Source organism: Chinchilla lanigera, unplaced genomic scaffold (genome assembly GCF_000276665.1).
Source record: "Chinchilla lanigera isolate Chin_1 unplaced genomic scaffold, ChiLan1.0 scaffold00005, whole genome shotgun sequence".
Lineage (NCBI taxonomy): Eukaryota > Metazoa > Chordata > Mammalia > Rodentia > Chinchillidae > Chinchilla > Chinchilla lanigera.
This window is the reverse complement of record NW_004955406.1, coordinates 37,779,252-37,799,453: the sequence shown is the minus strand read 5'-3', so window position 1 is coordinate 37,799,453 and position 20,202 is coordinate 37,779,252. Positions and strand designations below refer to the sequence as shown.

The 20,202-nt window shown below is 51.6% G+C and overlaps 1 protein-coding gene across 6 annotated transcripts in view; it reads right to left on the bottom strand.

The window, feature by feature from the left end:
• Positions 1 to 20,202, bottom strand: part of Nav1 (neuron navigator 1) — a 252,045-nt gene that overhangs the window by 97,306 nt on the left and 134,537 nt on the right. For all 6 annotated transcript variants that reach the window (XM_005375186.2, XM_005375187.2, XM_005375188.2 and 3 more), the window contains 2 exons: positions 12,924 to 13,026; positions 8,652 to 9,017 (listed from right to left, as the gene is read on the bottom strand). In XM_005375186.2, the coding sequence (XP_005375243.1) occupies positions 8,652 to 9,017; positions 12,924 to 13,026 (469 nt within the window). The remainder of the gene's footprint in view (positions 1 to 8,651; positions 9,018 to 12,923; positions 13,027 to 20,202) is intronic.

Genomic DNA, 20,202 nt, shown 5'->3' with positions numbered 1-20,202 from the left:
GGAGTGATCCATGAGCTAAGCTGGAGAGCAGGGAAGGGACTCCTTCTTTGCAGGGGGCTACAAGGTGGAGACCTGAGCATGGGGCTGGAAGTGTCTCTTTAAGTCTTGAGTTCACTGCCTCTGGGAGCCAAGAGCCAGCCTGTGAGAAGGCAGGGGCCTACAGTTTATTTTATTTGACATTTCTCAATGTCAGGATACTTCAGAGCCAAGGAGGAAACGAATCCCATCTGTTCCTGAGCCCCCAAGCACAGTTCAAGAGGACAGCCTTGGGGGTGGCGGAGGACAAGGAGGAAGTGAGAAGTCAGGAGCGTCCAGCCACACACACAGGCCAGGCAGCCACCTGAGGAGAGCCCAGGAGTGGCAGACAGTCGCAAGCAATCCCGCTGTGGGCAGGGGATATAGCTCAGCGGCGCAGCACCTGCCTGGCAAGTACAAGGTCCTAAGTTTGATTCCTGGTTTCCCCCCCCAAAAAAGAAAGAAAGAAATCCCACTGTGTTCTGTCAAGATGGGGGCTCCAATGCCACCTAGGGCTCCGTGGCCCTTGGCATGGGTCACTGGACAGCAGCCCTGCCGGGGTTGCAGATGGCACACCTCTGTACAATGTGAACAGCCCTTCTGGGCTGTGGGACTTGGCAGGACTGCTGCTGGCTTGGCCGGCAATTTCCCAACCACTCCTGTGGCAGAGCTCCAACACGGTCCACCCAGACCACCCCTGACAGGATGGAGAGGCTGAGAGGAAGAACCTCGTCCAGGCAGGGCCCCTTTGGAATGCATGGTCCCCATCCTAGTGTCCACCTCTGCATGGGTGCCTGGCCTTGACTCCCTCCCCACCAACCCCGGATGCCAGGGATGGGGAAGACAGAAGGCTGGGAGACTTATCTTCCTACTTAGATTAAATTCCAGGCCTTTCTATTTTTAGAAGGCCAAATTCCTTTTTTCCTTTCAAGTGGTAAAAATGTCCCAAGCTGTCATCTGGAACAGTGAGCAGTCAGCACAGACTTGTCTGCAGTGTCATGATCTGAGTATTAGCTTGGCCTGACTATGTCTAGTGTCAAGTGGGTGACCAGTCGAGGTGCCAACTTATAAGAGGGTCGTTGACAACTTGAGAGCTCCCAGAGGACCAGGACAATGGCCTGGAGAACGGTCATTTTAGAAAGTTCTGAAAAAAGCTGGGTGCTGTTTTTGAGGAGGGGGGAGTGGATCCTGAGAATAACTGAACAATTATTAGGAACATGTGGACATATTCGGATGAAGCGATACACTTTTTCCCAGAAGACAACTGAATTAATAAGCAGAAGTTAGAGTGAAGAGGATTTCAGTGATACTTTAAGTATTTATTTTAATAATTTAAAACTTTAATACCTTAATTCTACATGAAATGGAATAAACTCCCGGTTACTGTTTCTGTGCAGGCCAAGGTCGAAAGATTGGCTGTCAGGGATACCACTGAGACTTTTGTTTTGTTTCATTTTTGTTTTTTTCTGGTACCAGGAATCGAACTCACGACCTCATGCTTGCCAGGCAGGTGCTGTGCCGCTGAGCTAAATCCCCAGCCCCGAGACTTTTATACTAGACAGGAATATGGGCTAGTCTGAAATCATGGAGAACTTTTAGAAAATTGTAGTTGCCTGGGGCGGCATGGGTTCCGTATTGGCGGGTCTGCGATGAGGTTTGCCATTTGTATTTTTAAAAAACTCAATCAGATATAAAACTCTTAAGAAGAAAACACAGGAGGAAAGGTTTATGACACTGGATTTGGCAATGATTTCCTGGCTGTGACACCCAAAGCACAGACAACAAAAGAAAACAAATAGATAAACTGGACTTCATTAAAGATTTTAACTGGATATGGTGGTACATATCTGTAGCCCAGTGATCTTGGAGGCTGAAGCAGGAGACTCACTTGAGCCTGAGAATTTAAGGTCAGCCTGAGCCACATAGTTAGACCCCAACTCCTCTTGAGGAGAAAGAGCGAGAATATGAACCAAAGGATACTATAACAGAATAAAGACACACCACAGGATGGGAGAAAATATTTGCAAATCACATATCTGATAAAGGATTAATATCCAGAATATAAAAAGAACTCCAACAACTCAAAAACTAAATAATCCTATTTAAAATGGGCAAAGGATCTGCATAGACCTTCCTCCAAAGACAATATACAAATGGTCACTCAGGACACAAAGGTGCTTCACATCACTAGTCATCAGGGAAATGCAAGTTAAAACCACAGTGAGATATCACCTTACCCCTGTTAGAGTGGCTATTTCCAAAAAGACAAAAAATAACAAATGAAGTGAGGATGTGGAGAAAGGGGAACGCTCATATATTTTTTTGGTTTTTGTTTTTGTTTGTTTTTGTTTTTCTTCCGATACGGGGAATCGAACTCACCACGTTGCGCTTGCCAGGCAGGCGCTGTGCTGCTGAGCTAAATCCCCAGCCCCGGGAACGCTCATATGATGTTGATGGGAATGGACACCAACACAGTCTGCATGGCAAAGAGCGTGAAGGTGCTTCACAATGAGAAGTACCACATGAGCCAGCAATTCACTCCTGCGTACACACCCAAAGGAAATGAACTTGGTGTGTTGGGAGATGCCGGTGTTCGCGTGTTTACTGCAGCACAATTATCGGGAGCCAAACTATAGAATCAACCTACACATCCACTGAGTGGATAGAGAAAATGAGTGGTGAGTGGATAGAGAAAATGTGGAAAATAACAGTCCAATATGCACACATTGGGAGATTATTCAGGGATAAAAGAGTGAAAATCTGTCACTTGTAGCCACATAGATGAAAGTGAAGGCCATCACAATAAGGGAAAGAAAAGAGGCACAAAAAGGTGGGTCTCACAGGTTGTCACTCATGAGGGAGCGAGAAGGTTGGTGTCACAGAAGTAGACAGCAGCAGAATGGTCACCACAGCCTGAGAAAGGACCGGGTTAAGGAGTACAGGGTGGCAGGTGGAACAGGGGGAATAACTTATGCTGTTTTGTGTCGACAACAACTAACTGCATCTTATTTTTCTTCTTTCCTTCATTCTTTTTTCTTTTTCTTTTCTTTTGTCTTCTTTTTCTCTTTCCTTTCGTTTTTGTGGTACTGTGGATTGAACTCAAAACGTTCAAACGGTGCTACATCCTCAGCTCTTTAAAAAATTTTTTTTTTGCTTTTTTTTTTTTTTTTTTTTTTTTTTTAGGGAAGGGTTTCCGGGGCAGGTCGACCTGTTTTTCTTTTTTTTTTTTTTTTTTTTTTTTTTTTTTTTTGTCTTTTTGAGGTAGGGTCTCGCTATGCAGTTTAGGCTGACATTGAGCTCACTTTATAGCCCAGGCTGGCCTTCAACTTGCAACGATCTTCCTGCCTCAGCCTCCCACATGCTGGGATTACAGCGTGCGCCACCAGGCTCTGCTATTAGGCTAGCTTTGAACTGACTTTGTAGCCCAGGTTGGCCTTGAACTCCCAGCAATCCTCCTGCCTCAGCCTCTGATTTATTTTTTATGTTGAAAAAGTCTTTTTAAGTCACTAAGTTGCTCAGGCTCGGTTCAAACTTGTGAATCTCCTGTCTTAGCCTTCCAGGTTGCTAGATTACAGGTGTATGCCATCATGCCTGGTCTTTTTTTTTTTTCCCAAGATGGGGTCTTCTATGTCGTTTAGGCTGGTCTTGAACTCACTACATAGCTGAGGCTGGCCTCAACTCAGTTCTCCTCCTGCCTCAGCTTCCTGAGTGCTGGGATTACAGGCATGTGCCACCCCACCCAGCTCCATGCCTAGTCTTACCTATATGCTTCAAAATTGCCACCCGAGAGGGCTGAACATTCCCAACACAAAGAAATGATTAATGTCTTAGGTGACAGAAATGCCAATTACCTGATCTGATCACTAGGTTGTATATATGTATTGAAATGTCATAGTGTATCCCATAAACATGTACAATTATTATATATCAATTTAAAGATATATTCTTAAAAAGACACAAAGAAATACGGCTTCATAGTATTATCCATTGTGCTACTGGTTGGGCCTTCAGTGTTTCCCAAAGGCTCGTATATTACCTTGGTCCTCAGCCTGTGGTGCTACTGCGGGAGGTGGCACCTTCAGGAGGGGGTCTAGGGGAGGTCTCAAAGGGGCCCATGGTGTCTTCTCCTGTTTCTTCTTCACTTCCCAGCCAGGGGATGAACAGTTTCAGCAGGCAGTCCTGCCTGATGTGCTCCTCACCACAGGCCCCAAAGCAACATGGCCAAGCAGCCATGGACTGAAACCTCCAAAACTGTGGTCCTAAACAAATCTTTCCTCTTTTTAATCTTATTATCTCAGACATTTTGTTACAGTAATGGAAAGGTAACACAATTAAGATGGCTATAATTTTAAAACAAAACAAACACAGCTGAGTGTGGTGGTGCATGCCAACAGTCCCAGTTATTTGGGAGCATGGGGCAGGAGAATATGGGAACTTGGGGCAGGAGAATTTGGGAACTTGGGGCAGGAGAATTGTAGGTTCAAATCCAACCTGTGCAACTTAGCAATGCCGTCTCAAAAAAAAAAAAAAAAAAAAAAAAGTTGAGGATGCAGTTCAGTGGTAGAAAACCCTAGGTTCAGTCCCCAATACTGAAAAAAGAAAACTCATAAAACAAACAAAATCAAAATTTAAAAATCTGCAAGCACGCCTTCCAAAAAACCCCCTAAATTGGTAAACAGCAAGGAAGTACAGCACTTGGACTCGTGCGAATGCAAAATGGTACGGGCTGCATGGAAAACAGTACACTGGTGCCCCAAAACTCACACAGAGAACTACCATGTTATCCAGCAATCCCACTTCCAGGTATGTATCCAACGGAACCGAAAGCAAAGATACTTGTCCATAGCAACATTATTTACAGTAGCTGAAAGGTAGATAGACCCTATCAACAGGGAGGTGGATAAACAAAAGGTAGCACAGACATACAGTGGAATACTACTCAACCTTAACGGGGGCTCCTGTGACCTGCTATGAAACAGATGAGCTTTGGTGACATTATGCTCCTGAAATAAGCCAGTCACAAGATAATGCAATACAACTGCACGTTTATGAGTTACCCAGAGTAGTCAAACTCATCAAGGGAGAAAGCAGGACGCCGCTTGCCAGGGGCTGCAGGGAGAGGGCAGGGGGAGCCACCATCAGCGCACGCAGAGTTCCAGTGTGGTACACGGAAAGTTCTGGGGAGGGATGGGGCCGTGGCTGCGCAACAGCATGAACAAATGTAAGGTCACTGAACTGCACACCGAAAATGCTTAGCCCACAGCAGTGAATGCTGTGAGTCCTTTACCACAATTTCTAAAAATTAATTTTAATTTAAAAATTAATTTTTCAGAGCTCACGATTGGTGGTAGCACTGGAGTTCTTTTCTTCGTCCTTAGTTGGCTGATTACTTTGAAGAATTTGCTTCAAATTCTGGGTGCTGAGGGGCAAACCAGGGAGGGGCCAGGGATGTGATGGCGAGGGAGAGGAGAGCTGGCCTGAAGCTGAACACTGTGCAGATCCTACCCCAGAGGACAATTTCCCTGGCAGACAGAACAGCGTGGGAGGCTCCGAGACACTGCCATCCTCCAGGGCTCACTCGGGCCCAGTGTGACCAGCCCAGCAATCAGCCTCTGTTGGCCCAGACCTGGGAGTGCCTGGAGGGAGAAATGTGGGTGTGGGCCCTGGCTGTGAATAGATGGGGGCGGCTCCTAGAGTGCAGCTAGAGCTCTGAAGGCTGCCCTTCCGGGAACAGCCCAACCCATTCTATGACCAGGAAAAAATAATTTCCTTGGGAATAGGACATTTTCTCATTGACAAAATTTGGACAAAAACCACAATGAAGATGACAAGACTCAGAGGAGGCCGAGCAAGGACACCTTGGGCTTACATGGCCAGTTAAGGCTTGTGGCAATCAAGGGTGTCCTGTGACAAAAGCTAATAAAACAGCATGTAACCATGGAGACCCATAACTGAGCAGCGATTGTTTACGGTAAAGTTAGTGGGCATTATAAATCGGTTCTCCTCAACTCCAACTGCCTGAGCTCTTTTAAGGATGTCTGTGTTTATACAGTGCTGGCAGGGAATCCAATGACAGAAAAACCTTAGAGTTAGGGCTAAGAGTTTCTGCTAATTGAAGACTGTCCCTCAAAAGTACACGTGAAATTATTTGTAAACTCACATTGAAGTTTACAGTATGGCCCACTTGTGGTTATTGCCATGACAATGATCTGTTGTTGTTTGTTTTTTTGAGACAAGGTCTCCCTTCCTACCTCAGGCTGGCCCTGAACTCACTATGTAGCCCCAGGCTGGCCTCGAACTTGCAGCAATCCTCCTCCAAGTGCTGGGATTACAGGTGTGTGCCACCACGCCCAGCAGCTGTTATTCTGAGACAAGGACTCATACTTACACTACATAGTTTAGGCTGGCTTTGGACTCACAGTGATCCTCCAGCCTCAGCCTCCCAAGTGCCGGGATAACCGGCATGTACCACTATGTCCAGCAATACCCACAATTTATTCTACATTCCCCACACAAACTTCTGGCCTCCCTGAGCTTCTAGCTAGGTGTGCAGGGAAAGTACATTCTCTTTCACATCAATCTCGGGAACTCTCATTTGTTTTCAACAGATTCAGGAGCACACACTGTGTAAAGGAATGAGGCTAGAGAAAGGATGCTGGGAGACAGACAAAGGCATCTTTCCTTCCTGGGCTTCTCGTGATACTCCATACCCCCAACACCCATTATCTGTGTCCCTAGGCTGGGTCAGCTGCTGCTAGACTTTCCTTGCTGCTGATTCTGAGCAAGGCACTCTGTTCAAGCTACGTGCTGTCTGAGGGCAGGGCTGTGTCTCCCCATAGGCTGGGACTCCACCAACAGCCACAGTAAAAGCTGATATGGGGTGAGCAATTGCAAGGAGCCAGGAATTACTCCAAGCACTTCACATATATTAACCATTTTAATCCCCACCATAGTCGTCAGATTGGTCCTACTATTATCTGCATTTAGCAGATAGAGAAATTCAAGCCTGAAGGGGTTACCTAACGTTCCCAAGCTCACACAGCTAGTTAAGTCCCAGAAGTCCTGCCACCTTCCTCACACTGGGGCACAGGGTGGGGCCTCTCTTTAGCCTGGGCCCTATGCTTCCTGCACTTGGTTAGTTTTCTGCCAGGGACATCCGGGGAGTTGCAGGGGAGGGGCTATTAGAGGGCTGTCATCTCTATCAGTCTGGAAGCCCCCTATGGGGCTGTCCTTCCAATACAGGGGAACTTCCCCACCCTTTGGCCCCACAGGGTTTGTGCTGCCCTTTGCCCTCCCCAGATGGGACCCTCAGAAGACAGGGACCTGGCACTTCCTCAGAGGCTGTCCTAGGCAGGGGCTGTGTGCGACAACTTTGATGACACCCTGGCTTTCCCTCCTGCCCAGCACTGCATCTGACCATGGCGGCCGCTCAGGGTCTGTGCGTGTGTGGATGATTTCTCTCTGGTCCAGCTCCTGGCTGGAGGGCGGATCTGAGCGTGAGGTGGGTTGGCCCCAGGGATTTAACAGGCAGTAAACAACCCCATTCATGCGTCAGCTGTTTTGCTCCAGAGCAGCCTCATCTGCTGGACAGGCCCTGACCAGCTCCCGCCAAGTTTATCCCCTGGGTAGGGCTGTGGCAGGCAACAGTGGACGGCCTGAGCTTGGCTTGAAGTCTTTTCCACAGGCAGCTTTCCATGCCCTTACAGGCTACTTCTGCTGGGGAGAAGCAGTCTCTGAGAAGTATGAAAAGGGCTGCTTCTGCTTCTCGTGTGCCCAGCCTCCGGGGCAGCCCAAGAAGGAGAATGGAAGAGGCAGTCAGTTGAGACATAGCCCAGAGAAGCTTCCAGAACCACTGCCACTCTCTGGTCTCAGGCCAGGACCCGGGAAACCTCCTGCATCTCATTCTTCCTATCTTCTCCCTCACTTCTCAGCCTGGAACCTCTGTCCACATTTTGACAGGCCCAACCCTGTATCACTGCAGGCAAGAAAAGAGAAAGAAGACAAGGGCCTCTGCCGGAAAGTGGGTAGGAAGGAAGGGCTCAGGAGACTGTGTGCGGGTTCAGAAGTGGCATTACGGGCAGAAGCGTTGTGGAGGTAAAAACCCAAGGAGTAGAGACCATGAGCCACAGAGTAAGGTGGGTTCAGGGGGCTGGGGAGTCTAGGCAGAGGAAGCAGCGAATCCACTACTTTCTATTTAACTTCTTTCTCCAACATGCTCATTTCCCCTTAGCAGGTAGACAGATATGGCATATTATTAACGCCTCTTTTACAAATGGAGAAGCAGATTAGGTTGTCCATAGTCTACACAGAGTTTGCAAAAAAGCCAGGACTGAAATGGTTCTTTAGGGCTCTTTGGGTCAGTTTTTGGCGCACAGGATCAGGGAGCAAGATAGAACACAGATAGCACAGAATGACAGGCACCAGAACCAATCAGCTCCTCAGTGGTGGGGTGTAGGTCCCACCCACTACACCCAAGTCTAGAAGAAATCACATCAGACTGCAGAGGCAGCCACACCTTGTGCACAAATGCTCTACACAGATCCCTTGTGTCATGGCAAGGCAAACACTTGTTCACTTTTAAGGTATCCCACCCCTCTGTCCCCGGCCACAGCTGTTCAAGGGGCCCCTGTGCTTACCCAGTGGTGATGTCATCATCTTCTGTCATAGTTTTGCCCATGAGGTCACTGTCACTCATGTAGCCAGACTTGAGGTCCACCTCATCCGAGTCCAGGGACTCGACCAGCTCCAGGCGGGAGATGTGGCTGAGCTTGCTGGGGCTGCGCATGGGCATGGTGTGGGAGTAGTGGGTGCGCTCCCCGTGCATGTACCAGGCGGGTGGCCCCTCGGAGCGGCAGCTCCCACCCACTGAGGGTGCGTCGCCAGCCTGCAGCCGCGGGCTGGACTGGCCATAGCGCCAGGAGAGGGGGGACGAGCGGTTGGAGAGGCTGGACACGCTGCGAGGGTTGGCATCGTCGCTGTCATAGCAGGTCATCTCCAGGGAGCTGGACAGAGAGCAGAGGGCACAGCTTTAGTCCTCAGCACAGCCACTGAGCCTGTTCCTTCCACGTACCAGCAGTGGCTTCCTCCAGGAAGCCTCTCACTGTATGTCACCCTTACTACAGACCAGTACCCTAGGCTGTGAGGAGAAAACAACTTTAAGTGGACAGGGAAGCAGTCAGGTATACTCCTCAGAGCCTGTGCTGGGTCATACAACCTGGGTTTGAATCCCTTTTTTGCCATTCATTAGTAAACACACCCAAGGAAGGTCATGAAGCTTGCTCAGCCCGTGTTCTCATCTCATCTGCCCTCATCCACTTCATAGAGCTGAGGGGATCACAGACGCACAGCTCCCACACAGTGCTTGCTGCGCAGAAGGCTCCGGGGGCCCTGAGCTGGCCACCTGACTCAGAAGGTCTTGTTTATTCATTGAGCTCCAGGTGTGTCCACTGCTTTTTGTTGTCACTGAGCTGAGGGATGGCTGGTTCCTAGATGCCAGACCTAGGAAGGCTTGGAGTGGGGCACAGAGGGTGTAGGAAAAGCTACAGGAACCTGAGATGCGTAGCTGTCCCCAGAAAGACCTGTCACAGTCATCACCCAGAGCCCAAGGCTAGGGACAAAGCAGGGCCTCCCCAGGGAACAGAAGCAGCCTTCACTGGACAGACAAGAGATGAAGCAGGATCCCAAGCCTCTGGCGCTGTCAGGCCAGGCTGGGCCTAGAAAGTGATGCTAAGGGTACAGCCAGAGGGCTTCAGGCTAGGGGGCCTGTGGCCTTGGGAAGAGGGGCTTTCTCCACACAGGCCAGGCTGGCTGCAGACAGGAAATACCAGGCTGGGATCTGGAGGAAGGGGTGGCCTGGGCTTGGGTTCAGGCTGAGACCGGGAAGTCCACCCAGTGGAGAAGGTGCCAACCCAGTGAGCCTCAGGTCGGGTCTCAACCTCGCAGGATAAAGCTGCTTGAAATGGGGTCTGCGGGTTGCTGAGACGGCTTGAGGCTGGGCCTGAGGGACACGGAACAAAGGGGTTTCAGCGAGCACGGTCCTTTCAGAGCCACTGGCAGGGTTGGGATGGGAGGGGGACATTGATTTTTCTACTCCTGTTTTTATAAAGTTCTTTGATGAAAAGAGAATCCTCTGAAATTGTCTCCATTAGACCTGAGAAAACAGGTTTTTATTTTTCTCTCCACAGACTGGGTTACGGCCCACGGTCCTGCAAACCTGCACTGACAGGGTCCTGGCAGTTGCCCTGAAGGCCTCTCCCCTGGGCCGGGCAGCCCTTCCTTCCAGCTGTCTGTATTCCATGTTCTTTGTCACACACTGTCTTGCTTCAGCATGTAACTCCTGGGGACCTCGACACTCAGGTCCTGGGAAAGAACAGAAGCTCCCTGAAGGCAGAGCCCAAGGACGAGGTGTGGCTCTGCCTGCTCCCCACTGTTTCAGCGTGCTGCCCAGGGCTGGTGTGGAGCTGGTGCTCAGGAATGGATGAACCAGGAGTAGATCCACTGTGCATGTGCTGAGGAAAGAGCCGGGACGGTCTCATCCCAAGGCCATGCCCAGGGCCTCGTGCTGTTCAGTCCTGGATAAAAACAAGCTGACCGTGACCACAAGGTGAGGAGGAAGAAGGGGACGGTGGGGGCCTCGGGGAGCTGGTTTTGGCAGGCAGCCTGCACTGCGGTGCTGAGCGTGTGCAGTGGTGAGGGTCACACTGACATCCGGGTTCCTCAGTTCTCTTCCTGGCCTGCCCTGTTCAGCTCTGCACGGAAGATGCCTCTTTCCCTATTCCATGGCTCTACTTTATCCCCTAACCATCTCCCGACCTCTCCAGACCTATGGCGGGCGAAGTTCCAGTTCACAGCCTCAGTCCCTGACCTGCAGCCTCTCACCGGCCCCAGGCTGCTTCTCCAGGGAGGACAGAGTTTCATTTCCTCTCAGGACACAGCTACAGCCCCTGACCCAGACTCTCTCCTCCACGGGGGAAATGAGCCAGTAGAAATAGAGGAAGCAGCAGAGGAACAGAGGTTTCTGGAACGGAAATGAGTCTAGAGTTACCCTGTGAGTTCCAGGGTGAAAGCAGCCTTGCCCAAAGCACCAGGGACTGTGACCCCCTGGTGTGGCTCTGAGGGCCCATGCCCAGCACTGTGTGGCACATGCTGCCCCTGTCAGGTGCCTCCTTCCTTAGCCCAAGGAATACAAAAACACTCTGCCCTCCCCAGGGTCCAGGGAAGGGCTGACTGATAGGTAGCACTTTAAAACAGTAAGACAGTCAAGTCGGGAATGGGTGGTTGGGCTACCCAAGTGTGAAACGGCAGTAACAGAAACCAAAGGCTGAGGGAGGAAAATCCAGCCCCGGTGGTAGATCTTTTCCCTAACGGGAGACAGCAGAGAGAGGGCGCAGGCTTCCACCCCAAACCAGGCCGCTTTCCACGAAGGCTCTCAGCCTGCCCTCCCCACCCAAGCAGATGCCTCTGGGCTTCACGGGGAGCAGGGGTTGGAGTTGGGCACCAGGAGGCTGGAGCAGCTGCCTCCGGTCCTCGCCCTGGAGTGGGTGAATCATCTGGGGTGTGACCCTCTCGGCAGCTAAGCACTTTCTGGTTTCTTTGGCACAAGATTGACTGGTGACTTGGCACAGAGGGATGTTCCAGAGACTTCCCTGGGTGGGGGAAAGGAAGAGGTTTGAGATTTCATCCACTGGGTGCCTACACTGATGAGGCAGCTGGGCCAGACCCCTGGCCCCCTTGGGCTCCTGCCCAGAGCTGCGGGAGAGAGACAGGAGACAGGCGTAAGGGTGCCTGGGTCTCAAGGCTCCACCATCCACCTTCCCCCAGACTCGAGAATCGCCTTCCCTTCAGTAGTCAGGGTCCTGCTGATCCGAGCCCAGGTAACCCCGGAGAGCAGATGCTTTGATTTACTTCATCAGTGAAAGTGTTCTAGATATCTGGGGAAAGGGCTGGGTGTCCCAGATGGGAAAATGGATGGGGATGGGGCTGCAGCAGAAGGAAGGCGTGGGGTGGTCTCAGGGAGGAAGAACAGGGCCAGCGGCCGTGGATGAAAACCTGACAATGGAACTGGCTTCCAGAGGATGGTCTCAGGCTGGGCTGCATGAAAGGTAATGAGCTCTCCGTCACTGAGAGCATGTAAGTGTGTCTGGATAGTATTTGGAATACCAAGCACAGGGTGAAGAAACGCCCTGTGTCTCAACTTTACTTATCATTTCCCAGTCCTAGGAGATGGGGAGGGCCCTCCTCTCAGCCCTAGTGGGGTGCTTCTTGTGCCAGCCTCCCTGTGGACTCCCCAGAACCCCCCAGTCCTGGCGCCTCTCTGTGTCCTGCTGCCTCCTTGGAGCTGACAACATGAGCTCATCTGGGCTGCCCGGAGGAAGGAGCATAGGGGACACTCTTGAGTCACGGAGAGGCCACGGCCAGGACCCTGCTCCAGGCGAGCTGCTGTGGGACAGGCGTGTGCCCCATGCAGTTGAGGCTTGGAAGTATCTTGAGGACTGGGCAGGGGGCATGACACTATGGGTGGCGTCGTGTGCACCCTGCTGAGCATTCAGGCCTCCCCCGGTGGTGGTGGAAAAGGCCAGAGGGCACCTGACTGACTGAGGGGACCTGGGAGCAGGAGGAGCAGTTTGTAAACAAAGTCCCTTCAGACAGATGAGACGGAGGCCTGGGGGGGTGGGGGCATGTATCACAGGCAGTGCTCGGAGCTTCCTGCCACTACCACGTGATTCTCACACTGCTTTGCCCAAGTGAGACCCGCTGCTCAAACACAAGCAGCCCTGGACAGCTGCTTCTGCTGGGTGCTGCGATCCCTCTCACAGCAGCTCTGGATGTGGAGCGGGAGGTGTGCAGGACTCTGCCCTGCGGACCCAGGGTGACAGCAGCGGGCAGACCCCTCTGTAGCTCCAGCTTACCTGTGAGTCACCTGGGAGCCTCGCAAGCTGGACATGGTCTCTTCCAGGTTCTGTCGAAGATCCAGGACATTCTGCACTGTCCTCTTCCTCTGGGACTCTGGGTCTGGCAGGGGAGAAGGAAGAGCTGGGTGAGCAGGGAGAAGAACACCCTTTTGGGCATGGGGCGCACAGAGGGGAAAGTGAACACACACCAGCAGGCTGGTCCCTGGTGCACTCTGGTCCCCTGCTTCTTATATTCCTTGAAGCTGACTGGCAGAGCAGGGCCCTGACGGCCTAGGCACATGCCCAGGGGCCCCTGAAGCCTGGACCGTGGCTTCTGGGTCTGTACAGTCCCCTCGCACCCCTCAAGTGAGCGCCTCTACCTCTGGCCTTGTTTTGGGGATGCCCTGCTTCTCACAGCAGAGGTTCCCAGGTCAAGGTCAGCTGGAACATTTGCCTAAAGCCTCCTGTCCAGCGGCACCCTGGTGTCTGACAACTGACTCTTGGCGGAGGGGGACACCCTGACTTCTGTGCTGTGGATATCCCTATCACGGCCTATTTCAACCTACACCATGTCACTGAACACAGGGTTGGAAGAGACGCTAAGAGCTGGCTCTGGGGAGCTGGCCCATGCCCGCTTCAGCATGCCCGAACCCCGGCACTGACTGGGGACTTTTGGGGGTTGCTCTATGGAGTCAGGGAAGATGATTCCGACAGACAGAGCCACCTAACAGTGAGGTGGCTGGTGGGGAGCTGGGGTGGAAGATGAGCTCTGGGTATCGCAGGCCTCACACACATGACTCAATCCTGAGTCAGGAGAACACATAGGTGCTGCCTCAGAATCCTCAGTGATCAGGTACCGTTTCATTCAACCTTGGTTTCCAGGCAGCTGGGACAGATGAGATTTTACAACAGCAAACAGAAATTTCCCCATCCGTTTTCAGAGTGCAAATAACATTCACACGACCGTGGGGGGTCTGAGTAGCCTCAAACAACTCAGAGCTTTCTCCTCCCTTCCACGGAACCATCCAACGAACATTTATCCAACACATCCTCCGTGTGGGGCGCCATGCTGGGCTGGAGGGCACCGAGGACGAGGGCTGGCCTTGCTCAGGAGTTTCTTTTTCCTTTGGAATCTGATGTCCCTGAAGCCAGGAGACCCCACCCACCCCAGTGTCCCCAGAAGACAGTCTGCGGCAGGGCCCCGAGCTGACACAGAGGTGAAACAATGGCGTGGACCCTGGAGTCCGGACTCTCTTCCAGGCGACTTCCCTTCCCCCGTCCCCTCTGCGAGCCAGCCTGGCCTCCATCTCTCCACACAGACTCAGCGGGAGAGCGAGCTCCTTTGGCTGCTGAAGGGAACATTGCTGAATCCCTTAACAGGAATTTTTTTTCTAATGATGGAGTTCAGGCTGGCTGGCAGGCAGCTGCTGGGACTGTTATGGGCGGCGGGAGGCGGGAGGGCTGGCAGGGAGCAGGCCACAGCGCCCTCTCCAGGGCTTTGGGGTGACCTTCTCTGAGAGAAGACCAGCCCCATACAAGGCGGGTCATCTCTCTTTTGTCTTCTCTGGGGGACCCAGCTGCCCCACCCCCATCCTTGAGTGGCCAGCACGAGGTACCCAGCCCTCCGTGCTGGTAGCAAGAACAGGGACAAATGGCAGGCCTCCGTGCCAGGGGCCGTGCTCTGTCCGAAGCCTTGGCATCACTTTGGCTGCCAATGCCTATTTATCCTCCAAAGGGTCATCTTGGGAGCCACTCTGTGGCTTTACCAGATGGCTTGGCATAGAACACAGGCAAGGTCAGAACATGTATCCATATTTATTTTTTTTAATTTAAAAAAAATTTTTTTTGTCTTTTTGAGACAGGGTCTTGCTATGCAGTTCAAGCTGGCCTTGAGCTCACTTTGTAGCCCAGGCTGGTCTTGAACTCACGACGATCTTCCTGCCTCAGCCTCCTGAATGGTCTGATTACAGGCATGCGCCACCCTGCCCAACTTTATTTTATAGTTTAATTCTAAAATGTCCATGTGGGGACCAAGAACATGGTGTCAAGACCGGGATTCTGGACCTCCAAAGGGTATGTGTGTCCCCACAGGGGAAGATGACCAACAGCTAGATTTCTCTGTGTGCCAGACACTCTGCACACACACCATCTAGTTGAATTCTACATTTCTGGAAGATCTGTGTTCCCGTCTCTTTGTACAGATGAGGAAACTGAGATGCAGAAAGACTGAGTGAAATGTCCAAGGTCACAGTTAGCATGTAGCACAGGGCAGAGTTGAGCCCAGGAAGAAACTGGGATTTCTATTTATTGGTCACAGGGTACCCCTGCACTGCCAGCACCGAGCATAGGGACTGACCATTTCAAGTATGGATGGGTGTGGGTGTGACAGCACATGCCTGGAATCCAGCTGTGTGGGTGGTGAAGGCAAAAAGATTGAAAGTTGGAGACCAGCCTGGGCATTTAGTGAGACTGTCTTAAAGTTAAATTACAGAGGAGTGGGGACTGACACCTGTCACCCCAGTACTGGGGAGGCTGAGGCAGGGGAACTGCTGTGAGTTCTAGGCCAGCCTGGGCTACATAGTGACTTCAAGTTCGGTCTGTTTGTTTTGCCACACCAGGATTTGAACTCAGGGCTTTATACACGGTAGGCAGGAGCTCTACCTCTGAGTTAATACTCCCAGCCTTCAAGTCCAGTCTGAATGACATGGCTAGACACTGTCTCAAAAAACCAAAACCAAACAAACAAAACAGGATATAGTTCAGTGGTAAAGCACTAGCCTAGCATGTGTAAAAGATTTCTTTTTTTTTTTAAAGGAAAAATGTATAAGCCCCATAGTGACCAGCGTCAGGAGGGTCACTCTGCCCTCCATAACGTTCCAGGTCCTGGGACATGGGTGGGGTGGGTACCTAGAATTTAATGTCTTAGCGGCAGCGAACAGAGATGCTGTCCTACTTCCACCGCATCAGTCGTGGCGCCCTCTTTCCCAAGTCTCTTCCCTCAAAGACCTGCGGCCTAGTCCCTACCTCACTCCACATCACAGAGTGGCGGGACTGCCCTACAGTCTTCTAGACGCACCCAGACTGGAGGTGAAAGAGTCCTCGTCGTCGGTTCACCCGGTCACTGAGCAAGGTTGAGGACCTGGGAGGTGGTGGCCAGCTGGAGCTGGCTGAAGAGCCTGTGGAAGGGCACCTCCTCACAGCAGTGGCCTGGGCACGCAGGGGAGGTTGGGCCCGAGCTCGATTAGCTGCTGCTGGTGGTGGTGGTGCTGGTGTGTGGGGAGGTGACCGGGTTTTGGTTTCTGCTCCCCAGCCGGGATGGGTCCTGCAGAGGCTGCCCCAAGAGCTCCGTCGGGGCCCCAGCAGTGCCATCTGGTGGTCATTTTGAGTGTGCCACCCCATTTCTCTCGGGCTCAGCTCCGGGTGTGGTGGGTAAGTGCCTGAGGAGTCTGGCTGTCCTCTACATTCCTGGGAGACTGATACACTGGGTGGGGGAAGCTGCAGCCCAGGATGAGGATTTACAAGCATTCAAAAGACAAGCCTCAGGTTCAAGAGGCTGCAGACGCTTTGCCCAGCTGGCGCAGGGGAAGGGGGGGCAATGTGATATTCGTACTGCTGACTCCTCCCAGGCAAATTTTTTACATTTTTACTTCAAAAGTATGAGTAAATTTCATTTGCAAAATAATTCACCATGCGTCAGCTGGGCATGGTGGCCTATGCCTGTAATCCCAGCACTCTGGGAGGCTGAGACAGGAGGATCACAAGTTTGAGTCCAGCCTGGGCAACTCAGCAATTTAGCAAGACTCTGCCTGAAAATAAAAAATATAAAAGGTTGGGAAAGAGCTCAATGCAAAGCCTCCAGGTCTGGTAGTGAAAAATGAAAAAGAATTCATTCCACCTCTCACTCTCACCCACTCCTAACCCTCGGCCCGCCCCACAACCCTTTCTCCCCATCTGTCCATGAGGGTGAGGTCAGGGCTGAGGCACACACTCCTCTGTGATGACAGTGACAATGACCTACAAGCACAATGATTTGTTTTACTGCTAAGCCAAGATGCCTGCACGTGTCTGCATCAACTCTTCAGTCTCGATGTGGGCTGGCTGCGCCCCAGGGACACAAAGGAGCCCAGATGCAGCCGAGAAATGTGGAGAAAGACTCTGATTGGCCACCTCCTTCCTAGCATCCTCCAGTGTGGGAAGCGCTAAGGGCACTCTGGGCTTTGTGGCACTTTTGTGCAGTGCCACGGTCCTGTCTAGGCCGTGGCCAGTAGAGTAATCTTTCTCCTCCATTGCACACCAGGCCAGACACTCCTGTCCTTCTTCGAGGGCGCAGAGTGCCCGCTCCCAGCTCCTGCAGAAGAGGTCTGGCAGTGAGAGTGGTGTGTGTTTATGCGAAGCAGGGTTGGAGGGAGGCCAGATAGAGCTGCTGTTGGTCCTAGGGTGACACCGAGGCCTGTGGGGTGGACAGCTGTTCATAATGTTATCCCAGCTGCTGCTCCAAGCATTCCCCTGCAAATGGAACAAGCGGGGAAGATATGTGTGCCCCTCAGGCTCCGGAGTGATGCAGAAGTCTCCTCCAAACCAATTCACCATCTCCACAACCAGCAGCATCCTCCCAGGAGGCACTAGTGCATCTACAGGGTAGAGTGGCTTACATTTCTGCAAACCTGTGGCTCTTATTTAAGATCACAGAGTATACTATCCATGGCAAGAGTCTTAGGGCTAAGAAATGATGATCAAATATACTTGACACACCGGTGCACATGCACACAAATGCTATGGAATGTTTACCATGTGTGAGGCATGATACTAGGCACACTATTCACTCTATCTATCTATCTATCTATCTATCTATCTATCATCTGTCCATCTATCATCTATGTCTATATCTATCCATCTATCATCTATGTCTATATCTATCTATCTCCTATCCATCATCTATCATCTACTGCAGTGGGGGTTGAATGCAGGAGTGTTCTTTCACTGAGCCACATCCCCAACCCTACCCTCTTTTTTTGAGACAAGTTCTAGGTTGCCCAGGTGGGACTTACTACATCCCTCCCTAAATTCGGGGGTGATGGGTGTGTGCCACTGCTCCCGGCTTCACGTTATTTGATTTGCAACATTCAAGACAACATTCCCTGTTCTCTCTACTGCACTATCATGCCTGGAAAGATGCATACATGCTGCAGACACACATGCCGGGAAGATTCGGGAGGATGCGTCTCCTATGGTTAAGAGGAAGATGATTAAGAGCTGTTAGAGGAAGAGGGAGCACTGGAGGGGTGACATCCACCTGCCCTGATGTCTGCGTAGAGGAAACAGCCTGGGGAGAGGTTAAGAACTTGCTAGCCAAGAGACTGAGACACAGGGACAACAGTGACCGGCAGTGCAGTGACATGAACATAGTTGTTAGTCAGCAGTACACACGTTTCAGACCCGGCACTGCCTGTGCCCAGGCGGGCTGACCTTGAACCCTGGCAGGTTCAGGGAAGTTTGGGGAGGAGGAGGCTCAAGGGGATCCGTCACTCAGGAGTCAGGTTTCCCCACGTTCTATAGTTTTAATTATCAGCTGACAATTAAGTAAACTGCAGAAACTGCCTGTGGAACTTAATTACTTCCACCGATGTTCCAGAGCCCACAGGAGTGGTTTAGCCCTTAGCAGGGGCCACAGAGCCTGGAGCTGCACCTGACTGACTGCCAGATCAGCTGCTGCTGGGACACAGGCCAGGTGGGCACCGTCAGGAGGAGTGGAGGTGAATGAGAGGAAGGATGTGGTCAAGTCAGGGCGTTTCAGAGCGTGGAAGCCCCTGCCGCCGTCTCATCACACTCCGGATGGTGAAACCAATCCCTCAGCCCAGAGCAGGGCCTGCTGTGAGTGACAAGGCTGGTGTGATTCTTGGCCCAGGGTCCTTTCCATCATTTCCTGTGGGCTGAGGTTGAGACCCACTGAGCTGTGTCCCCCAAGGAGGTGAATTAACCAGGGAGATGGTCTGGGACTAGGTCCACTTAGAAACCCAGGCCAGGCTACATGACCGGAAACAGGAAAGATTACACCTCTCTCTCCCTGTGGGTGGTGACGCATACTTATAATTCCAGCACTCAGGAGACTGAGGCAGGAGGGTCAAGGCTGGCCTGGGGCTACATAGTGAGATCCTTGTTTCAAAAAGGAAAAAAACAATAAAGTTTTTACTGTCTACTCCTCCAATCTCTCTCTCTCTCTCTCTCTCTCTCTCTCTCTCTCTCTCTCTCTCCCTTTCCATTTTTAACAACTTGTAAGAGAATGAAGGTTTTTTACTGATCCTATTTGATCCCCAAGCAAGTCTAGACGTTAAGTTCTGAAATGTGTCACAGTTCAAGTTCCTTGTACAAACGTCAAATACCATTTTAATAAAAGCCATTCCAAGCACAAATATCTAACAAAAAGATTTCCACCCAGAGCCAGCGTGTGATGGCACACACCTGTAATTCCAGCACTCCAGAGGCAGAGGCAGGGGGATTGAAAGCTTGGCCAGCCTGGGCTCCATAGTGAAAACTTCTCTCAAAAAAGCATGCAAACATGCACACACACACACACACACACACACAGAGATTTCCAGCTATAGCCATAGCCAGTAGGCCATTTATTCCCAATAATATTTAGTAGACACACCCTAGGTCTCCGTCTGCTGCACACACTTGGACTTGGTGGACTCTGCAAATTCTGTCGTAGGTGACTCTGCACTGGACTCAGCCCCACCATGAAGCGCCCCAGGCTCAGTCCTGCAGCATGGCTGGCACCGGGCAGACAAGGAGGATGGGCTTCTATGCTGGAGACACCCTCTTCCCGCAGAGGGTGCAGGTGGGGACTATTTATTCTGTTACTAATCCTGTCATTCCACTCAGCCCCCACTGAAGTCACAATATTGTCAGAGTCAGCTGTCACAGAACCCTGCAGTACAGCAAACTGCATGCTTCTAGCTGCGGAGTGCTCTCCCTCCCAGAGACCTGATCTTCACCCGGGAAAATCCGGAGGCCGCTCCTTCAGCAAGAGGGCTGAGCAGGGGCCCAGTGTTCAGAAGCCTTCTGCTGTTTGCTGTGTGAGGCCCCAGAGAAAAAGCCAGGACTATGGAAAAACGCATCAGTCACATGGACATGTGAGACAAGGAGAAGAAACCCAGGAACTGGAAGCAAATCTGAGGCCAGAGGAAGGCTGTTCCCAGCCACCCAGCCTGGAATGGCCAGGCAGGAGTCTTCCCAGAGCACCTACAGTTTTGACTTTCACTGAGTTTAGAAGGCTTGGACTGAGGGACGTTAGAAT